The sequence below is a fragment of the Lampetra planeri genome, chromosome 2, assembly GCF_965212315.1.
Source record: "Lampetra planeri chromosome 2, kcLamPlan1.2.h2, whole genome shotgun sequence".
Lineage (NCBI taxonomy): Eukaryota > Metazoa > Chordata > Hyperoartia > Petromyzontiformes > Petromyzontidae > Lampetra > Lampetra planeri.
Window position 1 is genome coordinate 35,830,981 of NC_136108.1, and position 20,670 is coordinate 35,851,650.

General features: G+C 51.4%; 1 protein-coding gene across 1 annotated transcript in view; it reads right to left on the bottom strand.

Annotated features, from left to right (window-relative positions):
- The window catches only part of LOC144732864 (regulating synaptic membrane exocytosis protein 2-like), a 77,851-nt gene that overhangs the window by 53,332 nt on the left and 3,849 nt on the right, over positions 1–20,670 (bottom strand). Inside the window, 4 exon segments of the mRNA XM_078614516.1 lie at positions 6,539–7,256; positions 7,677–8,010; positions 10,983–11,320; positions 17,178–17,397. Coding sequence (XP_078470642.1) covers positions 6,539–7,256; positions 7,677–8,010; positions 10,983–11,320; positions 17,178–17,397 — 1,610 coding nt within the window.

Here is a 20,670-nt window from a genome sequence, read left to right on the forward strand (position 1 = left end):
ACACAAGATTGTCACCCCCCCCCCCCCAATTCCACCATCGCCTCTGGGCATGTGTGCACCACGGTTAGTCGGTGGGCAGGTCGTGTGTGGGTACTACCAACTATGCCAACACGTGAGGCCAGCGTGGGTGAATTCTCTCGAGGGGGGCTCTCTGTAGATCCCTCTGGGGGGGGGGGGGGCTTCGGTCAGCTGTGGAGTGGGCAGGGTTGGCGACGCACGGTGCGAAAGAAGTTCAACATTCAGACAGTGGAGTGGACAAGCAACCGCACCCCGAGCTGTTTACCACCTCGATAAATCTGTTTTCCGGCTCTACTGTAGTCTGCCAGTGACCCAGAGAAATCAAGCCCGGGGTCAACTGACATTACCAAAAACTAGTGCTGGTTCAATCGGTAAATTACGTTGATTATTTTAATATGAAATTTAACTGCTTACTTTGTTGGAAATGAAACCTCACATTTATACTGCACTCTCGTGAAAAATCTCGGAGCACAGAGCCCCCTATTGGCAGCTGTCCCTGTGCGGCACAAAGTGAGCTCGCATGTGGCTATCCATTCGTCTGCCAGTAGAGGGCGGTGATGACAGCGCGTGAGTAACTTGAGGATTCGTTTTTCAATTTCCTGGCAGACCTCGCTTAGCGCTCAAGATGCGTTGTTTCTGGATAAGTGGGCAACTCGTGGAATCGGCGCTAAAAGGAGTCGTTATACCATTGAGTGTATGGGGATGCGTTCCCGACAGCGTTATTTATTTCATATGAGCAATATTTGAGGGCTTCATTGGGGTATCGGCAATATCGCTGATAATACAGATGTAAACGTTATTTTATAATTAATTCATTAATATCTCATTACATCAGAAAGTATTATGTGCTGGACTCGTGAGTGCATTCCATCTTACTCCGCCTACAAGGCAGCGGAGGGACACGAGGTTGGAGGAGTTGCTGCTGCTGCTACATTCCCAGTCTGGGTCATTCTTAGAGAACACCTGTCAGGACCTCCGTGATCGTAGCGATGCCCTCAGTCTGCATTTATGTGTTGATGTTTTTTTTAGGTGGAGGCTGAGACGCTACCCTGGTCTCATGAGTTCTCACCCTGGCTAACATTGAAATAAAATAATTAATAATAAAATCGATGTCATCGCGTCGACGAATCGTGCATCGTGGGGGTTGGGCTCTGGTTGGCCGAGAGCGCACGTCGCTCTGATTGGCGGAGCGAATGAAGGGGGCGGAGACGTTTCCTCGTCCAGCGCTGCTGCCCCGTGCCTCTTACTCGTCAGCACTTTATGGATGTTTTTTAATTTCCTTAATTTTGTTCATAATAATGTTCTGCAGGACAAGGAGGGCTACAACAAATCAGTGTTCTACGGAGTCGCGCTACGGAAGGTCTTTAGTTATGGGGGGAATGCAGGACACCCCAGAGGGAACCATGTAAACCAGGGAAGAACACACAAACTCCACACAGCAAGGCACCCGAGTCAGGAATCGAACCCAGGGGTTTCTTGCTGTGAGGCACGAGCGTTGCCACCGCACCACCCTGCTGCCCCTCCGGAAGGCAGGAAACCCCCGACAAGGCACGCCCGACGTTACTCGCTGGATGCTGATGCCATCCCCAAACCATGCCCATCACCTTCAGTCAAGCGGCACGCGTGGAAACAGAGGAGAGAGTTTCATTTTTTCATTCCCAATTATATTCTGGTTATCCCATTCGTCCAGTGATCCAATCAATCATCTGTTGAGTAGTCAATGACTTAAATAATTAGATATCCCAGCTGGAGTAAAAACCCGTCCTATAATGAATGTCGCATACGTCGACGCTGCCATTAGCACCCGCGATGAGAGTTTCCACCGATCGAGGTGCGGACAATTGTCCACACGGCGTAACGGCGGCAGTGGCTACCAATTTGCCGCTGCTGCTGCTGCCTGGCTACACTTTCCCCCGGCCGGAGAGGAAGGGCCATTCTATTTGCCTACCTCTAAGATGACATGAGGCATTTATTTGAGAGATAGCGCTGAGGGGGTGACAACCACGACCGTACCCTTAGCTCCCGTCCGCACAGACAGAATGTGCCAAGCGCGTACATTCACAGCGGTCATTTCTCCCCATTTGTGATTTGGCATCGAGCCATCGTTGGGGGGCCAAGCTGCGTGATTGGCGGTCCCCCAGTGGCAGCCCAACAAATGTCGCCTCGTTTACATGAAACGGGTAAAGTGAAGCCAGATACGAGGATAATTCTTGGCGACCTTTCGGACACGTCCACGTAGTAGTTTTCACTCTACGCGAGCGGTGCGCGTAAAACACCGCCGACAAAAAAACATGTGTTAAGTAATACTTGGCGACATAAAGGCTTGTACACGTGACGAATTATTTCGTTTGGCTGTGCCGGGTGGTGGAGGGTCTTACGACGCAGATTTGGTCAGATCATTGTGGCCGAACCCAACAATCAACTATGAATGGAAATAATTTAGCTGCCATTAGAACGCAGAATCTCAGTTCAAGATGCAAGTTGCAAACGTTCATGGTTTGTGTGCTTTGTCTTCAGTACCATCTGATGCCGTGCGCTGTACAAAATTAGCCTTTAGCGGGAACATCAAATGCAGTTATATATGGGTGTACACTACCACTTTCGTATTATATGCATCAGGGCGATCGTCAACAAATGCATTTATTACCACTGAACAAAAAATTAGTGACTGTTGTCAGCATGAATCTTTCAAGGAAAAAATATATACATGTCCAAATGAATAAAATATCACTTATTGAAATTCATATATTTTATACACCAGGTATTTGCACTGCTTGTTAGTGAGCAGCGTGGGCTGGCTTGTACGTCAAGGTGGATGTACACATGGCTGGCGTGTAATTTGGTATACAGTATTACATATTTGATGGACTTCCTCCCGTGGCTGTAAACCTGCCGTATATATTTAATATGCATTAAATTATAATTTCCAGCCGAAGTTTGCCAGGACAAAAGGTCTTTCATACGAGTGAAAATGATACATGCGCACAAAAGTTTGTTGACATGGCTATTTGCCTAAATAACCAGTCCTTCGTTTTTAAAACTAAACTATGAAGCAAACCTTGTGTAGTGTTTTTGTATAGAAATGTGTGATTCCACTGCTGGATGAATGCCCCTCCCCGCGTGCCACGTTTGTTGCGGAGGTCATTTAACGAGACTTAACCACACTGGTCAGTGCAGGTTAGTGAAGGGGGCGAGGAGGGAGTCTCAGAAGCGTGTGACCAGGGACGGTGCGGATATCACTCACCACTGATGTTAACCGTGACCGGGAATCACTCACCGCTGATGTTAGCCGTGAATGGGAATCAAATTCACATATTCAGGTTCAAAGTGAAGTGCCCAACAGCTGTACACCAAGTGGTATGTATATATGTCTTACGTAAACTAAGATTACGTATTATTCTCCAACATAACTGTGGCATGGGACATAACCTGAGCAAACGGCATGTAATGATGCATTGATTCATGCAATGAATCTGATTATTACTTTCACAATTCCATACACTTTCCTACTGCTGTTCCTGCCCCTAACCTGAACCTTCTCCCTAACCGCTAAACTACAACTCTCTATCCATAAACATTACCCCATAAAATATAATTATTAACTCTAATCCCTCTCTCAAACCCATAATCCTGGCTCTAACCCTATCATTAACCCCTAAACCCTAAACCAGAACCATAATCCATAATCCTGTCCCTAACTCATAAACCCTAACCGAACACCTACTCTCTGCACAAAAACTAAAGATGAGGGAACCCTTAATATCCATGAACTGAAACACAAGGGAGCCCTGTGATTTGATGAAATTCTGATCTATGATGGGATACAACTCTGTAGGGACAGTAGCAGGCACAACAACAAGAGGAGTTGTGAGACGTAACACAAACAAGACGGTCTAAATAAGACAAAATAATCGGCTCTTGAATCGAATCGGGAACAATGAACGAGATGACAGCGTGCACGTGACGGGGAGACTCGTGCCGTCTGTCTCGCAAGAGCGTGTGCAGCTGGGCGCACGAGCACGTGATCAGATTGCCCCCCCCCCCCCCCACCAGAGGCAGCTACGCCGGCTTTGATGGCCTCTCACAATCGACCTCGGGGACACCGGGTCGAGAAGAGCGCGCGGAGGGCCTGGGAAGGTCCGGGAAGGCGTGACGCCCCGGCGTGGAGATGTTCCCGCTTGCGCCGTGCGGCTCTGCCACGTGTTTGCTGCTCGTACCGCCGCGTGTCGTCCGACTACGATGTCCGACGTTTATTTCCGCGTGCTGGGAGCTTCTTCAGGAACTCTATATGAAACTCTACGTACTCAGCGGTGGGACCACATAGCGGTTCCACTCGGTATGGGGTGCATTCGTGATGATAACATGGCACGGGCAACGTTGGCTAGAAATCCAGAGGTAAATCTCATCGCTAGGGATTTGAAATAATGGGGCAAGTTTTTTTTATTGCTTTTCCACTTCTGTCCACCAAGCAATATAGATTGGTACAGCACAGTTATTCGATGGGTTCGGTCACATTTGAGTGAAAGGTGGGTAGTCTTACCTCTTCCAGAATGTCTGGCGAGCGTGAAAGCGGAGGCAAATACCCTCTAGGGAGTCAACGAGAGCTCCCTCTAGTGCAGACCCTTTCATTAGCAGCGGCATGAGCAGGCAATTGCAGAACTGCACATGTACCTTTAACAAAAAGTGTCACTCGCTCAGCGTGGAAATAAAACCTGCTTTGGCTGCCTCTTGTTGGAATGAAGTTGTGATCCAACATCGCAACATTTAACGAGCTCAATAGACATCCCATTCGAGTCATGCCAATCGACCTCTCTGAGGGTTTTGCCATGCTCCGTGAAGCACTTTCAAATACATGCTCTGGTCTTAAAGAGACCTCCGCACTGATTTTGGCAGAAGCTAAGCAAGGTTGAGGCTGGATAGTGCTTGGATGGGTGACCACTCCTCGCACACAGATTTTCAGTGGGCTGCTGGGGGGCCTGTACTACGTGGTGGGAAGCAAAACCATCGTTGTACTGTACTCCTACACTCTCCACCTTCACCGACCCGCACTGACCAGCGCGCTGAAGCACGGTCAAACAACCCCCACGACCTTTCGCAGGTGTGGGGAGGCCCTCACCCAGCAGTGGATTAACAAGTGGGCAGTATGCGTTTAACTGGTGTGGCCTAACCCACCTTCCGGATGATATAGGCCTCACCAGTTGAACGCTCGTGACGGACAGGAGCTTAGTATGACACATAAGAATAGGTTTTACCCTTTCTGACAATACCTATTTGTGGTGAACAAACAAACATGCTATGACAATCTCTGCATTGTCTCTGAAACTGATTGCCCTACACCAGAGTCAGGAGCCTTCGTTATGGCCTCGTCTCGCCAGTGTCAGACGAACAGTACAAGGACAATGCACGTGTCAGAGCATTTCTAGCTCGGGGAAGTACGTGTGGCTAATGCAGGCTTGATTCCTTGAGAAATGTATCTATTTGGTGTTTGAACATCTTAACACCTGTTGTATCGCCTGCAAGAGTGCAACCTATTCTTATTTTTCATACTTTGATACCGTCAAAATTGGTCCCATGGGGCGGTTGCTTTCTGACAATGCAACCCGAAGACTTGGCCGTGAGTTGCGAGGCACAGGCCGGCGGGCCACGTGAACGGCGCCACTCCACTCTGACACGACTCATTATTTGCATTATTAATGCTCGTGGTAATTGCTGTAAGTTTTAAATGAATCTGCACTGTGCAGATTGTTTGCAGTTTGCTATAGTGTAACCAGCGCGTGTCCTTTACAGCTGACAAACCTAATAGCCCAAAACATTTAATCAATTGAGCACTAATAAACAACCATCTTGTATAATGTAATGGATTTAACTTGGCAGCAGTGTATAATGCATTACGATAAATATCACCGCGTATTCAACATCCGCATGCTCATAATTATCCAGTTTGCCGACGACGCAAATTACTCCCACAGCGCTTGCTCGCTCAAGATGCCGAATGTCGCATATTCTGTCACACGGCGTTTTGTTTGTCGCCTGCCGATGTACGAGCGGGCTTCAAACGGATCTCTTGCAACACCTCCATCGGAAGCCCTGCGACAAATGTGCCGTCGCCTCCTTAACCCCGTACCCTTCAGCCGCACTTCGGATCACGTGTTTGTAAAACGAAGTGACCCAATTCGGGTCGCGTCACTCGCGCTTCCACCTCGCACGCGAACGCTTTATCCATCCACTCGACCAGAAGTATCCCTTCTTCCGTGCCAGCCACACACACCCTCTCTCGGGTGCGAACTCCACAACAACGCTCCGCACGCGCTCTCGTAGTAAACTTGAGTCGACGCGTCAGCGCTCGCAGTCGCCGAGTAACGGCGAAAAAAAGCGCCGACATCAGAAAGTGAAACCGCCTTAGAATCACGGCGCCCTTTCAAACCGCACGAGACGTGCCGAATCGAGCCCCGACGAAATCAAAACAAATCTCAACGGCAAATGAAAAAAGAAACACACGCAGATGAAGGGTGGCCCCCACCTCTGTCGCCGAAGCCTTCGCTCTCGACCTCCGCGTCCTCACAGCTGCTGTACTCGGGCGTGGACGCCAGCTCTTCCTCCGAGCTGCTCACCGACTTCTGCCGCCGGCGCCCCCCCTTCCTGGCGCGGTGCGGCTTGGGCTGCGGCGGCGGGGGCCTCATGGACTCGGACTGGTCGGAGCTGAGCGAGTCGTTGCGGAGGACGCTCTCCGGCTTGCCCCGCTTGCCCTTGCGGGGACCGCCCTCCGGGTGGCCCTGCTGGGCCCCCCGCGCCTCCGACGCCCTCGCCGGCGCCCTCTCTGCGGCGCCCGGGTTCTGCCGGTCCGCCGAAGGGTTTCCGCGGTTGGGGTTTCTGAAGGGGGCCGGGTTGCCGCGAGCCGAGAGCGGGTGCTCGATCCTCTCCTCCGAGTAGGAGCGCCGGCCGCGGTAGTCGGCGGCCGCCTGCTGCCGGGCGTAGACGTCGCGCCGGTCGCCTTGCGGGGGCTGCCGAGGGTCCTCCGGGGCCTCCCCGTGCGGCGGTGGCGGCGTCGGGTCGCTGAAGCGGTGCTTGTTTCGGGATCGAGCAGAATCCATGGGTGAGTGCCTTAATCCAGCCTCCTCTGCCCGCAGTCTCACCGGAGGGAAGTGAACATTGCCGGGGTCGTGCCGGTAGACGGCTTCTGGCTGCGGCTCCTGCGGCTGCTGCTGCTGATGTCTCAGGGCATCCTTTCGTTTCCAGTCCTGGCAGTGCAAAGAACGCATCGGCTATGTTACTTCCATTGCTGTTCTACTGGCGGTAGTGGGGGTGGCGCCAAGGAGGAGGTGGGCAGGCTAATGAGCAGGGTAAGGATATTAAATAATTTAAACGTCAGCATTATTATGAACAAAATAAATTGACCAAAATAACTGTTAATGCATAGAATAGCAGGCGTGGCATGATTTTAAAATAAATTAATTACTTTCGAATATAAATAGAAAAGAGTATTCTAATAGCGTAACATTCTTATTAGTTCATTTTTCAGCAGGCGAGAGAGAGAGGGAGAGAGAGAGCGAGAGAGAGAAATGAATTAAACATGCGCTGAATATCGTGCCGTGCGCGGACCGCGCTATCAGCACGTTGCCACGCCGCCGTTGTAGTCGCAAGAAGAATGGCGCACGCACCTCCTGCGGTGCCTCGATGCGCGTGGCCCTCTCCTCCTCGCAACGCCGCCGCTGCTGCTGCGGCTGCTGCTGCTGCTGGGGCTGCTGCTGCTGCCGGGGCTGCTGCGGTTGCTGGGGCTGCGGCTCCCGCAGCCGCGTCGCCTCTTTGTCTCGCGGATTCGACTCGACGCAGCGGCCGTCTGGCGCGTCCCCCCGTGCCCGGGGGCCCTCCACATTCCCCGCGGTCGGCTGCGATGAGGGATGGCCGACGACAGCCGCCTGCCGCAGATTGTTGCGAGCCTCTCGCTGCTCCAGCCCTCGCAATCCCAGCTCCCCCGCAGACACTGGCCTTCGTCTTTACATGGGCAAAGGGGCAGTGGGGAGGGGGGTGCAGGGGGGGACCAAAGACATATCAACATCACCACCACCACCACAGTAGTCATTTTATTTTAGACAATTCAGATTTTCTTCCTCGCCTGTCCCCCCCCCCTCCCCCATCGTTCAAGCAAGAAAAAAAATCAAAGGTGAAAATAATACTTGCACTGTACGTATGGCATTGTATATGTTTACACATTTTGCATTGTGGGGGAATGGGTTTTGTCGACGGTAAAGGGCGAGCTTTGACAAGAGCTGTCGGCCTAAGGGCTGGGGGGTGGTGCCTCGTCGGTTTGCTGCCTGACGTGATCTCGCTGCCTGCACTGCTGCACTGGGAATCTAAAACGATACCGAGTCAATATTTCAGACATCCGGTAAAACAAACAGCAAAGCAAAAAATAAATACCATGTAAAGAGAAAACAATATCTAACAAAAGAAAAACGCGAAGCCATTACATCACTTTGTCGTCGACCGCAAATGTTTGTCGGCACAGCTCACAGTTACTTGCACACCTCTGCGTGGTAACACTTTATGCCGGCTTGGAACAAGGTACCAAAAGCGGTCTTTAAATTAAGGCGCAAGCGCTCATGAAACCGACCTCTGCTGGGACATTTTGCTTGGCGCCTTGGCAGAGCCTAACGACTTACAGGCACGACAGCAGCAGCACAGGCAGCAGCAGCAGCACAAGCAGCAGCACAAGCAGCAGCAGCACAAGCAGCAGCAGCACAAGCAGCAGCACAAGCAGCAGCACAAGCAGCAGCACAAGCAGCAGCACAAGCAGCAGCACAAGCAGCAGCAGCACAGGCAGCAGCAGCACAAGCAGCAGCACAAGCAGCAGCAGCACAAGCAGCAGCAGCACAGGCAGCAGCAGCACAAGCAGCAGCACAAGCAGCAGCAGCACAAGCAGCAGCAGCACAAGCAGCAGCAGCACAAGCAGCAGCACAAGCAGCAGCAGCACAAGCAGCAGCAGCACAGGCAGCAGCACAAGCAGCAGCAGCACAAGCAGCAGCACAAGCAGCAGCACAAGCAGCAGCAGCACAGGCAGCAGCAGCACAAGCAGCAGCAGCACAAGCAGCAGCAGCACAAGCAGCAGCACAAGCAGCAGCAGCACAAGCAGCAGCAGCACAAGCAGCAGCACAAGCAGCAGCACAAGCAGCAGCAGCACAGGCAGCAGCAGCACAAGCAGCAGCAGCACAAGCAGCAGCAGCACAAGCAGCAGCACAAGCAGCAGCAGCACAAGCAGCAGCACAAGCAGCAGCAGCACAAGCAGCAGCAGCACAAGCAGCAGCAGCACAAGCAGCAGCACAAGCAGCAGCAGCACAAGCAGCAGCAGCACAAGCAGCAGCACAAGCAGCAGCAGCACAAGCAGCAGCAGCACAAGCAGCAGCAGCACAAGCAGCAGCAGCACAAGCAGCAGCAGCACCAGCAGCACAGGCAGCAGCACAAGCAGCAGCAGCACAAGCAGCAGCACAGGCAGCAGCAGCAGCACAGGCAGCAGCAGCACAAGCAGCAGCACAAGCAGCAGCAGCAGCACAAGCAGCAGCAGCACAAGCAGCAGCACAAGCAGCAGCACAAGCAGCAGCAGCACAGGCAGCAGCAGCAGCAGCAGCAGCACAAGCAGCAGCAGCACAAGCAGCAGCAGCAGCAGCAGCAGCACAAGCAGCAGCAGCACAAGCAGCAGCACAAGCAGCAGCAGCAGCACAAGCAGCAGCAGCACAAGCAGCAGCAGCAGCAGCAGCAGCACAAGCAGCAGCAGCACAAGCAGCAGCAGCACAGGCAGCACAAGCAGCAGCAACACAGGCATCAACAGCAGCACAGGCAGCAGCAGAGAGGAGCAAGTCTGGAGGCTCCATTTGTCCTGCCCGTGGCGAAACTTTGAAGGCAGCCACCTCTCCCGGCGAGCGGCGAGCTTGCTTGTTGGCATGCTGCGGCCGGCGAGGATTGCAATTGTATGACTCCTGGACGCTGGTTAGGGCGTGAGTCTCTCGTGCGCGGGTCCCAGATCTCATCAAGCGGGGCCGCAGCACCGTGCGCCACGGTAACGACCCCATACAGCAACTCTCTGCTCCTCACCTTTTCGGAGTGCGATGAAATATTGAGCAAGTGCGAAGCCTCCGGGTTTTTTTGTGTGGGGGTGGGGGGGGGGGGGGTTGTGTTCTTGTTTGATTGTGAAGCGGTGGGCCGACAACGGTGGCGCTGTGTTTCGATCGCTCGCATCGTACATCGAAGGATCACAAGTTCAAATCCCATAGCAGGGGATGGACTGGGACCCGTCTTTTGTCATCCGTATTCAAGATCAAGATGTCATCATGGCCAAAACCATCGATGCCACCAAAGCCGTCGATTATCCCGCATATCGATGAAACAATGCACCCGATTCGTGCAATGTGCTCGCTTTATAATTTGTGTTTGTTATTATTATCTCAGGAGTGCTTTCTACCTTCTGATCTCTGCTTTCCAGATTGGGTCAATACAATTAGTGTCACTTTGTGGCGGGGTAAATGGAAACCTTCCACTTCAGGTTCAGGGATATGAAAGGCAGTGGCGTAGGGTGGCATAGGGCACGAGCCCACGTTCAAGGAAAGATATGCCACCGACCCTCCCGAAAGACGATGGTCCGAGACGTCTCATTTCATATCGTCATTGCATTGCGAGTGACAATGGTCTTGTCCAGCTGGTGGGCCTGCCCTGGTGCAGCTGCACTTCCTGCCACACGTGATAGCTATGTCACTCAGGGAGATAATCACTTTCAACAAGTAGGCTTTCCTGACCAATATTATCCATAATAAAGGTGTTTTTGCTCGATCGCAGGTTTAACGACGCATTCAAATGTACGCAATTTAAACGAACAACAAAACTTTATCGTGGAGATAATCACCAATCACACGCTCACACGAGCGGGAGACCTTGACCCCTGTTGCGGTGAAGAAGTAAGAAGCGACGCGCCGCACCTGTCTGCCACGGGGTCGTTCCTCGTCCGCAGCTGCGGCGCGCCACCTTCGCCACCGCCACCACCACCGCCGTTGTTGTTGAGCGCCGTGCAGGCGGCGTCGCGGTTGTCCGGCTGCTGGGGCTCGAGCACGACGCGCTCCTTGTCCCGCGCGCTCAGTTGGTACTGCGACTGCGACCGCTCCGTCAGCCCGGCGCGTAGCCCCGGCTGAGCCTCGGGACCGCTGCCCACCAGGAGGCCGTCTAGGCGGCCCAGAGGCTGCTGGTTGTGGAACAGGGTCCCCGACTTGACCAGGAGGTCCTGCTGCTTCCGGCACCGTGTGCAGAGCCACATTACCTGCTAACATTCCAAACGAGACTTTGAGCCCAGCGTGGAGAAAGACCATGACCGGATTGCTCTCGGTTTTCACCAGTTGTGCCGTTTAGAGCTGCAAGGTGTTTTCGGGTTGCACCACGTGGTGTTTGGCACGAGGTCTCGATACTCTTTGGTTCTTTCGGTAAAGTCACGTAGATGAAAAAAATAATGGAAATAACTCACGACGTTTCGGAGGCAACACAAGCTTCCGTCATCAGGTGGAACAGCCACAGCAAAACACTCACTAAAGTGATTTTGCTGTGGCTGTTCCACCTGATGACGGAAGCTTGTGTTGCCTCCGAAACGTCGTGAATTAATTTAGTAATTTTTATTCTTTTATTTTATTATTATTTAAAAATTTCTACCTACGTGACTTTACCGAAAGAACCAAAGAGTATGGATCCTTGCAGTCACGAAAACTTCAAATCTAGAACGATGTCTCGATGTTTTTGCTCCACGTGCTGGGAGCTTCAGGAACGCGATGTTCGGTATTCACTTCCTGAAAAAGCTCCCAGCACGCAGAGCAAACTCCAGACATCATGATGTCCACCATTTATGATGTGTTGATGTCCACCGCTTGTCACACGGCTAGTTTCACGTGACCTATGAATCTGGTGACACATCTTTTGGTGACAATTGTATTGTTTATTACTAATGAAACTCAAACCAAGTGAAACCGCTTCACAATCAGTTTCTGAAGACGCTCCAGCGTGTGGAGCGAAACGTCGGGACATTTTGCTTCAAGCAAAGCGCGGCGTAACCAGAAAGCGCAATGGAGACACCACAAATTGCAGCAGCAGGCAACCGAGGTCCGCCATCAACACAGTGGAGACTCAACGCACGCTCGCGTTTCGTTGTTGAACTCGAAATAGGCAAAGGACCATCGCAGTCATTTGCACATTTTGTTGTTGACCACTAAAATCTGCCCCAGTGTCTCCTCGTTATCTCTGCATAGCTCGTCGCCGTGGATTTAGTTTATCAACCCAGGTGAGAGCCCGTTCTGACACGAACGCAACACGTTCAGCTCAGAACGCAGCACCCACAGGGCCTCGCTCCGCCGTTCTCTCCCTCTGTCACGGCAGACGGAATGTGGAGCTAGACCTCCATGCGGTGGTTGCATAAGTTCGATTCCCAGCGGTGGCCAACATCAGTGGCGGTGCTGGGTGCCCTGATCTGCCCCCCGAAGGCCCCCCACACCATTCGCTACCCCCTACTGACCGGCGTGGTGAAGTATGGTCAAACAACCCCCATACGTAACATGGCTTTCAGCGAGCAGTTAACGAACATCTGTGTATATATGCACACACGTAGCCGAAAAATAACTCTGCATTCTACATGTTACGCATTATATCCCCGCCCTTATTAACTTGATTATCGCTACAAAGCACTGACGCCCAGACACACACAAACACCACATCGTGGATCGTGGTATTTAAACTTTACCATCGATGCATACAATTTGTTTTAATAACGTGCTTCATTACGGGAGAGACCTTAAATGTCACACAAGGGTGCGTGCTGCTGGTGCAAGCAAATTTCAGCCCCAGGGTAACAAACAACAACTTCACTCTGAATTGAACGCGTCGGCTTTACTTGAGGCTTTACTGTGGCTGCAGGGACATCGTCATGAAATTGGCTATTAACGTTCTGCAAGGTACAAGGCAGTGGCGGTGCTAGACGCGAACCAGACAAGAGCGCAGGGCCCCAAGTAGCACAAGCAGCCCCAGATTCATTAAGTAATAGGTGTGCACCTATTATTTTAATAAGTATCAGGATACTATATTCAAATCCTAATGAACTCAACCAGCTAATGTCTACATCTATTCCTCTGATTTCACTACACCTCAAATTTTGTCTACATTTAATTAATCGCCTTACATCTCTCTCTATCTCTAGTTGACGTCTCCTCTTCGGTCATATTCTCGCTAGCGTTGTACACATTGACCGGCGGGGTGTTGGGCGGCTCCCAATGAAGCCTCCGCACCACCGCTGGACAGAGCGCAGGCAGCGCGAAGTTGGCACCGAGACGCCTCGCGGCCCGGAGCGCCTTTGATTTGGGCGCGTGCCACGCGCGGTGCGTGGCCACGAGGGCGGGCGGCCGCAAGCAACGACGACGACGACAAACACAAAGAGGGAGGCTTCGTACGCGGCGTTGAATCATCTCGCTTCCGACGCCAGCAGACGAGAGCATGAATCACTTGGGATTGGCGCGTAGGCGCGCGCCCGGTCGTGTCGTTTCTGCTGATCGTGCCCCAATGAAATCCCACCGCAGCAGCAGCACCATTTTGTACGAATCGACTTCGGGTTACCGGCGACAGCGATGGGGAAAAAAGGGTGGAAGGGGTCGCTATTCTGGTACTTCAGGCACTGGGCGTTTTTAAGCAGAAAATACGCAGGGAAATAATGAATTACTTCCGTCTGCAAATTTAAATGTGCATAATGCATCGGAGGCAGCGCAGTGCGTTACTGAATATCGTCAAGCAGTTGGGGAATGACGGCAAAAACATAATTTGGCTGGCAAAGCTCTGAGTCGAATTTTTCCGTCTGATGTTTCTATGCCTTTAATGTGTTGGCAGGAAGATGAGTAAATGATGTGATTCTACATGTAGCACCGCTGCTCCCAGTTCCTACCTTCATGTGAGTCTAAATAAAAGATGACAGCGAAGGTGAGGACACGTCAAGAACACAGGGAGAGTCGCTCACGGACACGAGCTGAGCACACGCGTCTCACGGGGCTGAACGCACGCGTCACGAGGCTGAACGCACGTGTCACGAGGCTGAACGCACGCGTCACGAGGCTGAACGCACGCATCACGAGGCTGAACGCACGTGTCACGAGGCTGAACGCACGTGTCACGAGGCTGAACGCACGTGTCACGAGGCTGAACGCACGTGTCACGGAGCTGAACGCACGTGTCACGAGGCTGAACGCACGTGTCACGAGGCTGAACGCACGTGTCACGAGGCTGAACGCACGCATCACGAGGCTGAACGCACGCGTCACGAGGCTGAACGCACGTGTCACGAGGCTGAACGCACGCATCACGAGGCTGAACGCACGTGTCACGAGGCTGAACGCACGTGTCACGAGGCTGAACGCACGTGTCACGAGGCTGAACGCACGTGTCACGGAGCTGAACGCACGTGTCACGAGGCTGAACGCACGTGTCACGAGGCTGAACGCACGTGTCACGAGGCTGAACGCACGTGTCACGAGGCTGAACGCACGTGTCACGGGGCTGAACGCACGTGTCACGGAGGTGAACGCACGTGTCACGAGGCTGAACGCACGTGTCACGAGGCTGAACGCACGTGTCACGAGGCTGAACGCACGTGTCACGGGGCTGAACGCACGTGTCACGAGGCTGAACGCACGCGTCACGGAGCTGAACGCACGTGTCACGAGGCTGAACGCACGTGTCACGGGGCTGAACGCACGTGTCACGGAGGTGAACGCACGTGTCACGAGGCTGAACGCACGTGTCACGGGGCTGAACGCACGTGTCACGGGGCTGAACGCACGTGTCACGGAGCTGAACGCACGTGTCACGAGGCTGAACGCACGTGTCACGAGGCTGAACGCACGTGTCACGGAGCTGAACGCACGTGTCACGAGGCTGAACGCACGTGTCACGAGGCTGAACGCACGTGTCACGAGGCTGAACGCACGTGTCACGGAGCTGAACGCACGTGTCACGAGGCTGAACGCACGTGTCACGGGGCTGAACGCACGTGTCACGAGGCTGAACGCACGTGTCACGAGGCTGAACGCACGTGTCACGGGGCTGAACTCACGTGTCACGAGGCTGAACGCACGTGTCACGAGGCTGAACGCACGTGTCACGAGGCTGAACGCACGTGTCACGGAGCTGAACGCACGTGTCACGGAGCTGAACGCACGTGTCACGGGGCTGAACGCACGTGTCACGAGGCTGAACGCACGTGTCACGGGGCTGAACGCACGTGTCACGGAGCTGAACGCACGTGTCACGAGGCTGAACGCACGTGTCACGGAGCTGAACGCACGTGTCACGGAGCTGAACGCACGCGTCACGAGCTGAACGCACGTGTCTCACGGGGCTGAACGCACGTGTCACGAGGTTGAGCGCACGTGTCACGGGGCTGAACGCACGTGTCACGAGGCTGAACGCACGTGTCACGGAGCTGAACGCACGTGTCACGGAGCTGAACGCACGCGTCACGAGCTGAACGCACGTGTCTCACGGGGCTGAACGCACGTGTCACGAGGTTGAGCGCACGTGTCACGAGGTTGAGCGCACGTGTCACGAGGTTGAGCGCACGTGTCACGAGGCTGAACGCACGTGTCACGAGGCTGAACGCACGTGTCACGAGGTTGAGTGCACGTGTCACGAGGCTGAACGCACGTGTCACGAGGCTGAACGCACGTGTCACGGAGCTGAACGCACGTGTCACGGGGCTGAGTTCGTGATTCGCTGAACTTTACAATGCCGAGGATTTCTTACGTATACAAGAGGAATTTCATTGGATTTTGATCAATTTCACAGGTTCATAATTGTGTTTTTACCCACAGCACTTTGTTGCGGGCATCCGTTTCACGATTATATGACATGTTTGACAGCCGCTATGGTAGATTTATAACTGATTTTTTAATTGATGAAAGATTGAGTCATAATTGCACGATTGTGATATTTCCTGTGTAAACATTTAGTAAATAGGTCCATGGACATCTAACACATGACTTGGAACAAAAGCTCAAGGTGGTGCATAGGCACATGGAGAGATGCATGCTTGGAATTAGGCTGACAGGAAAAACACATGCGGATTACGCAAGTTAGATGCAGCATCTTCACAGTTAAGAAAAGTAAGTAGGCATCGACATGACGCTTTAATCGAAGGATTGATGGCTACTGGTCGAGACTAGAGACAGAGTGGAAGCCGAAGGAAGAGGCACAAGAGGATGTCTACCACAGATGGAGCGATGAAAGTGTCTTGTATGCAGGTGCTAGGTGGATTGTTGCATCACCAGATGATGGGGAATGGTGACCGCTTAGAGAGGACTTCACCCAGCAGAAGACAGGTCAAGGCTGACGATGATGTTGATAAGATCAAAGGTTCACCACCAACAGCATTATTGTCATTGATATAAACACAATCCACTGCAACCAAATGTTTTAATATTTAGAATATTAATCAAGGTCACAAAGCTCTAACATTTACAGTATTTGAATTTCACATTCACAAAATCATTACAAAAAAAATGTTTCGTAAAGGTACCAAAGCAGATTTTTTTGTCCATTCATCAATTTTAAAAGAGATTCCTTATTGAGTTGGCACTAAAGTGAGCGTGCAAAAAATAACTCGTGATTTGTTTGATATTTTAAGAGGTGCATTTTATGTATGTATTTCAGTTGAACTTTTTTTGCACCGTACATAGCCAACCATGATCATTGACGGTGTGCGTGAAGGGATAACAAACTCAACATAAAAAGCAGTTCTAGAGAATTTAGCCGTGGCATGGTGTGGGGAGAACATGCAAAAGATAGAGACAACGTATTGACTGCGAGGTAAAGTAAGTGGTCGTGGGCAGGACGCATCACTGGACGGAATGATGGATGGTGGTCAAGACGAATATCGGAATGGCGGCCAAAGGCGTGAACGTGGTCGTTAGTACGTCCAGCATGTACACGGAGCGACGAATTCAGCTCGTGTGCACGTGCTAGACGGACTGTCACGTCGCACGATCGTGAGAGATGGTGACGGCTTGGGGGAGGCCTGCATCCGGTAGTGGATGGATAATTGGCGGACGATGATTAACGGTGTGGGGAAAGAGAAGATGTTGGGGAAAGAGGGATTGACTGACCGTGCCGGGCCGCAGAGCGAATCGGAAACCGCAGCGTGCACAGAAGCGCGTTTGGCAGTAGGAGCAAACGTTGCCGCAGCCCTCGGCAAATTTGGTCTTGTGGCAGATGCCACAGGTTGGGGCCTCATCCTTCTGCTCGATGGTCCCCAGCTGCTTCTTGCCATCGTCGCCAATCTTCTTGATCTGCTCCTTGTAGCTCTCGATCTGCTGCTGAAATCTCCTAAACAGTGGTGGGGGCGACATTTCCGGACTATTATTATTATTATCTGGCATCATTAATTTAACACAGATGCAACGTTTGTGCCTTTGCGTGGGCGCGCGTGTCTTGGCGGCGCATCAGAATTCCGCCACGGTAGTTGGAACAATCGGCACATTTCTTAAATCCACCCCCGCCTGGATCCACCCAGAAGTATGAATGGATACATCACAGCGAGTCGACCGGGAGTTCACGAGCGGTGGGGCAAAGCGTGAGTACTCTCCCCGTACGCAAAATATCCTCTCGAATGGCTGTAGAGTTCCCTGTAGTGGAGGCCCTTCCGGCAGCAGTGGCATGAACAGGCAATTTCAGGGCTGCGCCTTTTTCTAGTATCGAAATTCACTCTCACGAGAATTGAGATTGAAGCAAAATGTACAGCCAGACTGACCAACCAGAAACAAGTGCATGGCTCTTCCGAGTTCTGGTTACACAAAACCCAAAGCAGAGTGCAGCCTTGTGGCGTGTGTTGTTTTAATTGAGAGATTTTCCCGGATTCCCAACAAGTGCTCTCAGCGAACACTTCAGAGCCGCTAGTTCAAGCGCTGGGTGCTTCAGAGACTAAATGTGCCATCTGCTCTGCGCCTCTTTTCACCGCCATGCCTCCACAAAGAGGAATTTTTGTGAGGATCGTGGAGGTCACGTGATGGTGCTTCATCACTGAAATGCAGTTCGGCTTTCTGGCCAGTTTGTTAATATATTTGGAAATAAATGCATCAAACGTTGACCCCACAGGATCCTTTAGGTCACTCCAGCGTGCAATATAACATACGCTCCCTCGAAAAAAATAAGTTGAAAAATACGTTTCATTGGGTTTAAAACACAGATATATTTCCACCAATAGGGTAATGTCCATTGGATCCTCTAGGTCAGTGCGGAGTCATCTAGAAGAGCACTCCTCTCAACAGTGGGCTAGGGCCATCACCTGACCTCGCTTTCTAAGATCGTTCTCTTTTTTGTGGCAGCTGCTTTCCTGAGAAATCTGTCAGTCTTCCCGGGACATTAAAAGTCCCATTTATTTTCAATTACATAATAATACACCACACAAGTCAATGCATTCACGCATTAATTCCCCCTCCCCCCTTTGCTGGTATTGTGAGATACTCGTCTAATCCGTGAGATATGCCGTCCTTTTTTACCTCGGAGGTGGAACGCCTACAGTGGACGTATACAGCGTGTGGCCACAACAAAGTGGAATGTTTTACAAAAACAAGTGTGGATTGTTGTTGTTGTTGTGGGGGGCGTCTCTGAGCTCAGAGACGATGCGAGACGGGGTGCAAGTGCCATCCTACATTGGTGCGGACTCACTGACACCCGCAGTGATGAGTGAGGAAACACACCTGTTGACAATGGTGGTGCTTGCAAGTAGCGGTAATTTAGTCGGCATTTAAAAAAAAAGTGTCCGGTCTTTGTGTAAGTCAGCGACAATCTGTGCAATTTTAGTCGAGTCAAAGTCTTTGGAGTCCGTGCCATCGTGTTCTTAGTCTAGTCGGCTGAAGCAGTCACATATTTAGTGAAACACCCTTTAGTTTTTCACTACTGGCATCTCCCCCTCGCCCCAAACAGTGTCTGGTCAGCCAATCAGTAAACTCGGTACATATTTTCACGCACATAGACTGTACAGCATCCCAACTTTCAAATTATCAACGCAATGCGGTCTCTGAAAACTTTACTAAATGTCGTCTCGTCAGTCAGTCACGCGTTTTGTCTTAGTGGGCAATCGTAGTCATCACACGCAGTGCCGGATTATCCTCGTAGCAAAAGTAGCTACATATGCTACGGGCCCCGCACTAAATGCGTTCAAGCTATCAATTCCGGTTCAGTAATTCTGCACTTGCTCTATTACTATAGTACTACACTGCCTTCAACTTTTACGAACGACCGGGTGTTTAAGGTGAGCGATTTGTTGTATTATCTGGCTGTATAGCAAGTGAAAAAATACAATTACTTTACTATGCAAGTAGAAAAATTGTGTTTTAATATTTACGTGGTTTTTTTTTATTTAGGGCCCCTTTATAACAACATATGCTACAGGCCCCGCACTACCTTCATCCGGCACTGATCACACGTGATGCTTTTTGTCCCCTCATCGTCGCAGTTGACATATTTTCGTTCACTAAATCCGTCACACGGCTCGCGACAAAATGTTTAACCAGCACAGGAGTCTGTCCACTTTTGTCTCACCCTCTCTGTGTGCCCCCCTGTATCCATCCTCCTGATTATTATAAACCAATGTGCACCCCTGTATCCATCCTCCTGATTATTATAAACCAATGTGCCCCCCTGTATCCATCCTCCTGATTATTATAAACCAATGTGCACCCCTGTATCCATCCTCCTGATTATTATAAACCAATGTGCACCCCTGTATCCATCCTCCTGATTATTATAAACCAATGTGCCCCCCTGTATCCATCCTCCTGGTTATTATAAACCAATGTGCACCCCTGTATCCATTCTCCTGGTTATTATAAACCAATGTGCCCCCCTGTATCCATCCTCCTGATTATTATAAACCAATGTGCACCCCTGTATCCATCTTCCTGGTTATTATATAGCAATGTGCACCCCTGTATCCATCCTCCTGATTATTATAAACCAAATATAATTTTCTCTCTGCTGCCACGAGGGGGCGCTGCCATTTAGAGATAAAATTGGCTGCACTTGCGTGGACAAATCAGTTGGGTTCACTGTTAGAAACCACAGCCGTTTTATACTTTCCCCGTGAGCATGTAATAGCCCATCCCTCAATGTGCCGGATCACAGTACCGTACGGCTGATTACCATCACGACTACCATCATGTGCATTGCAACCCACGGTATATTTAACCGTACAGTGTAACAAATACAGTGCTGGAATACGCCTGCTATTTCCCGTCTGGGTCTGGTGGTGATGACACGTGTAATTTCCGCTGGGTAAGGTTTGCGTGAGATGCTGGTCTGCCAACGCATCTCCAGAGATTCGCGGAGCTATATTTACATCGAGCAAACTCGCAGTGGTTGTGGGGAGGTGGGCCACAGTGCCATCCTTTATTTTGTAACTTAACAATTCTCCATGACGACGCTCGATGATTCGTCTGTTTTACATTGCCGTTTTGTTATAGTATTGCATCAAACTAGGTAGTTGCCCATTACTAGGATCTATCAGTTCACCAGCACTGGTTCAAGCAAGCCTGACTGCTGATGGCACACTGAATGTCGAAAGCGGTCATGAGTTTGTGTATGTTGAAAAAGGCGCTG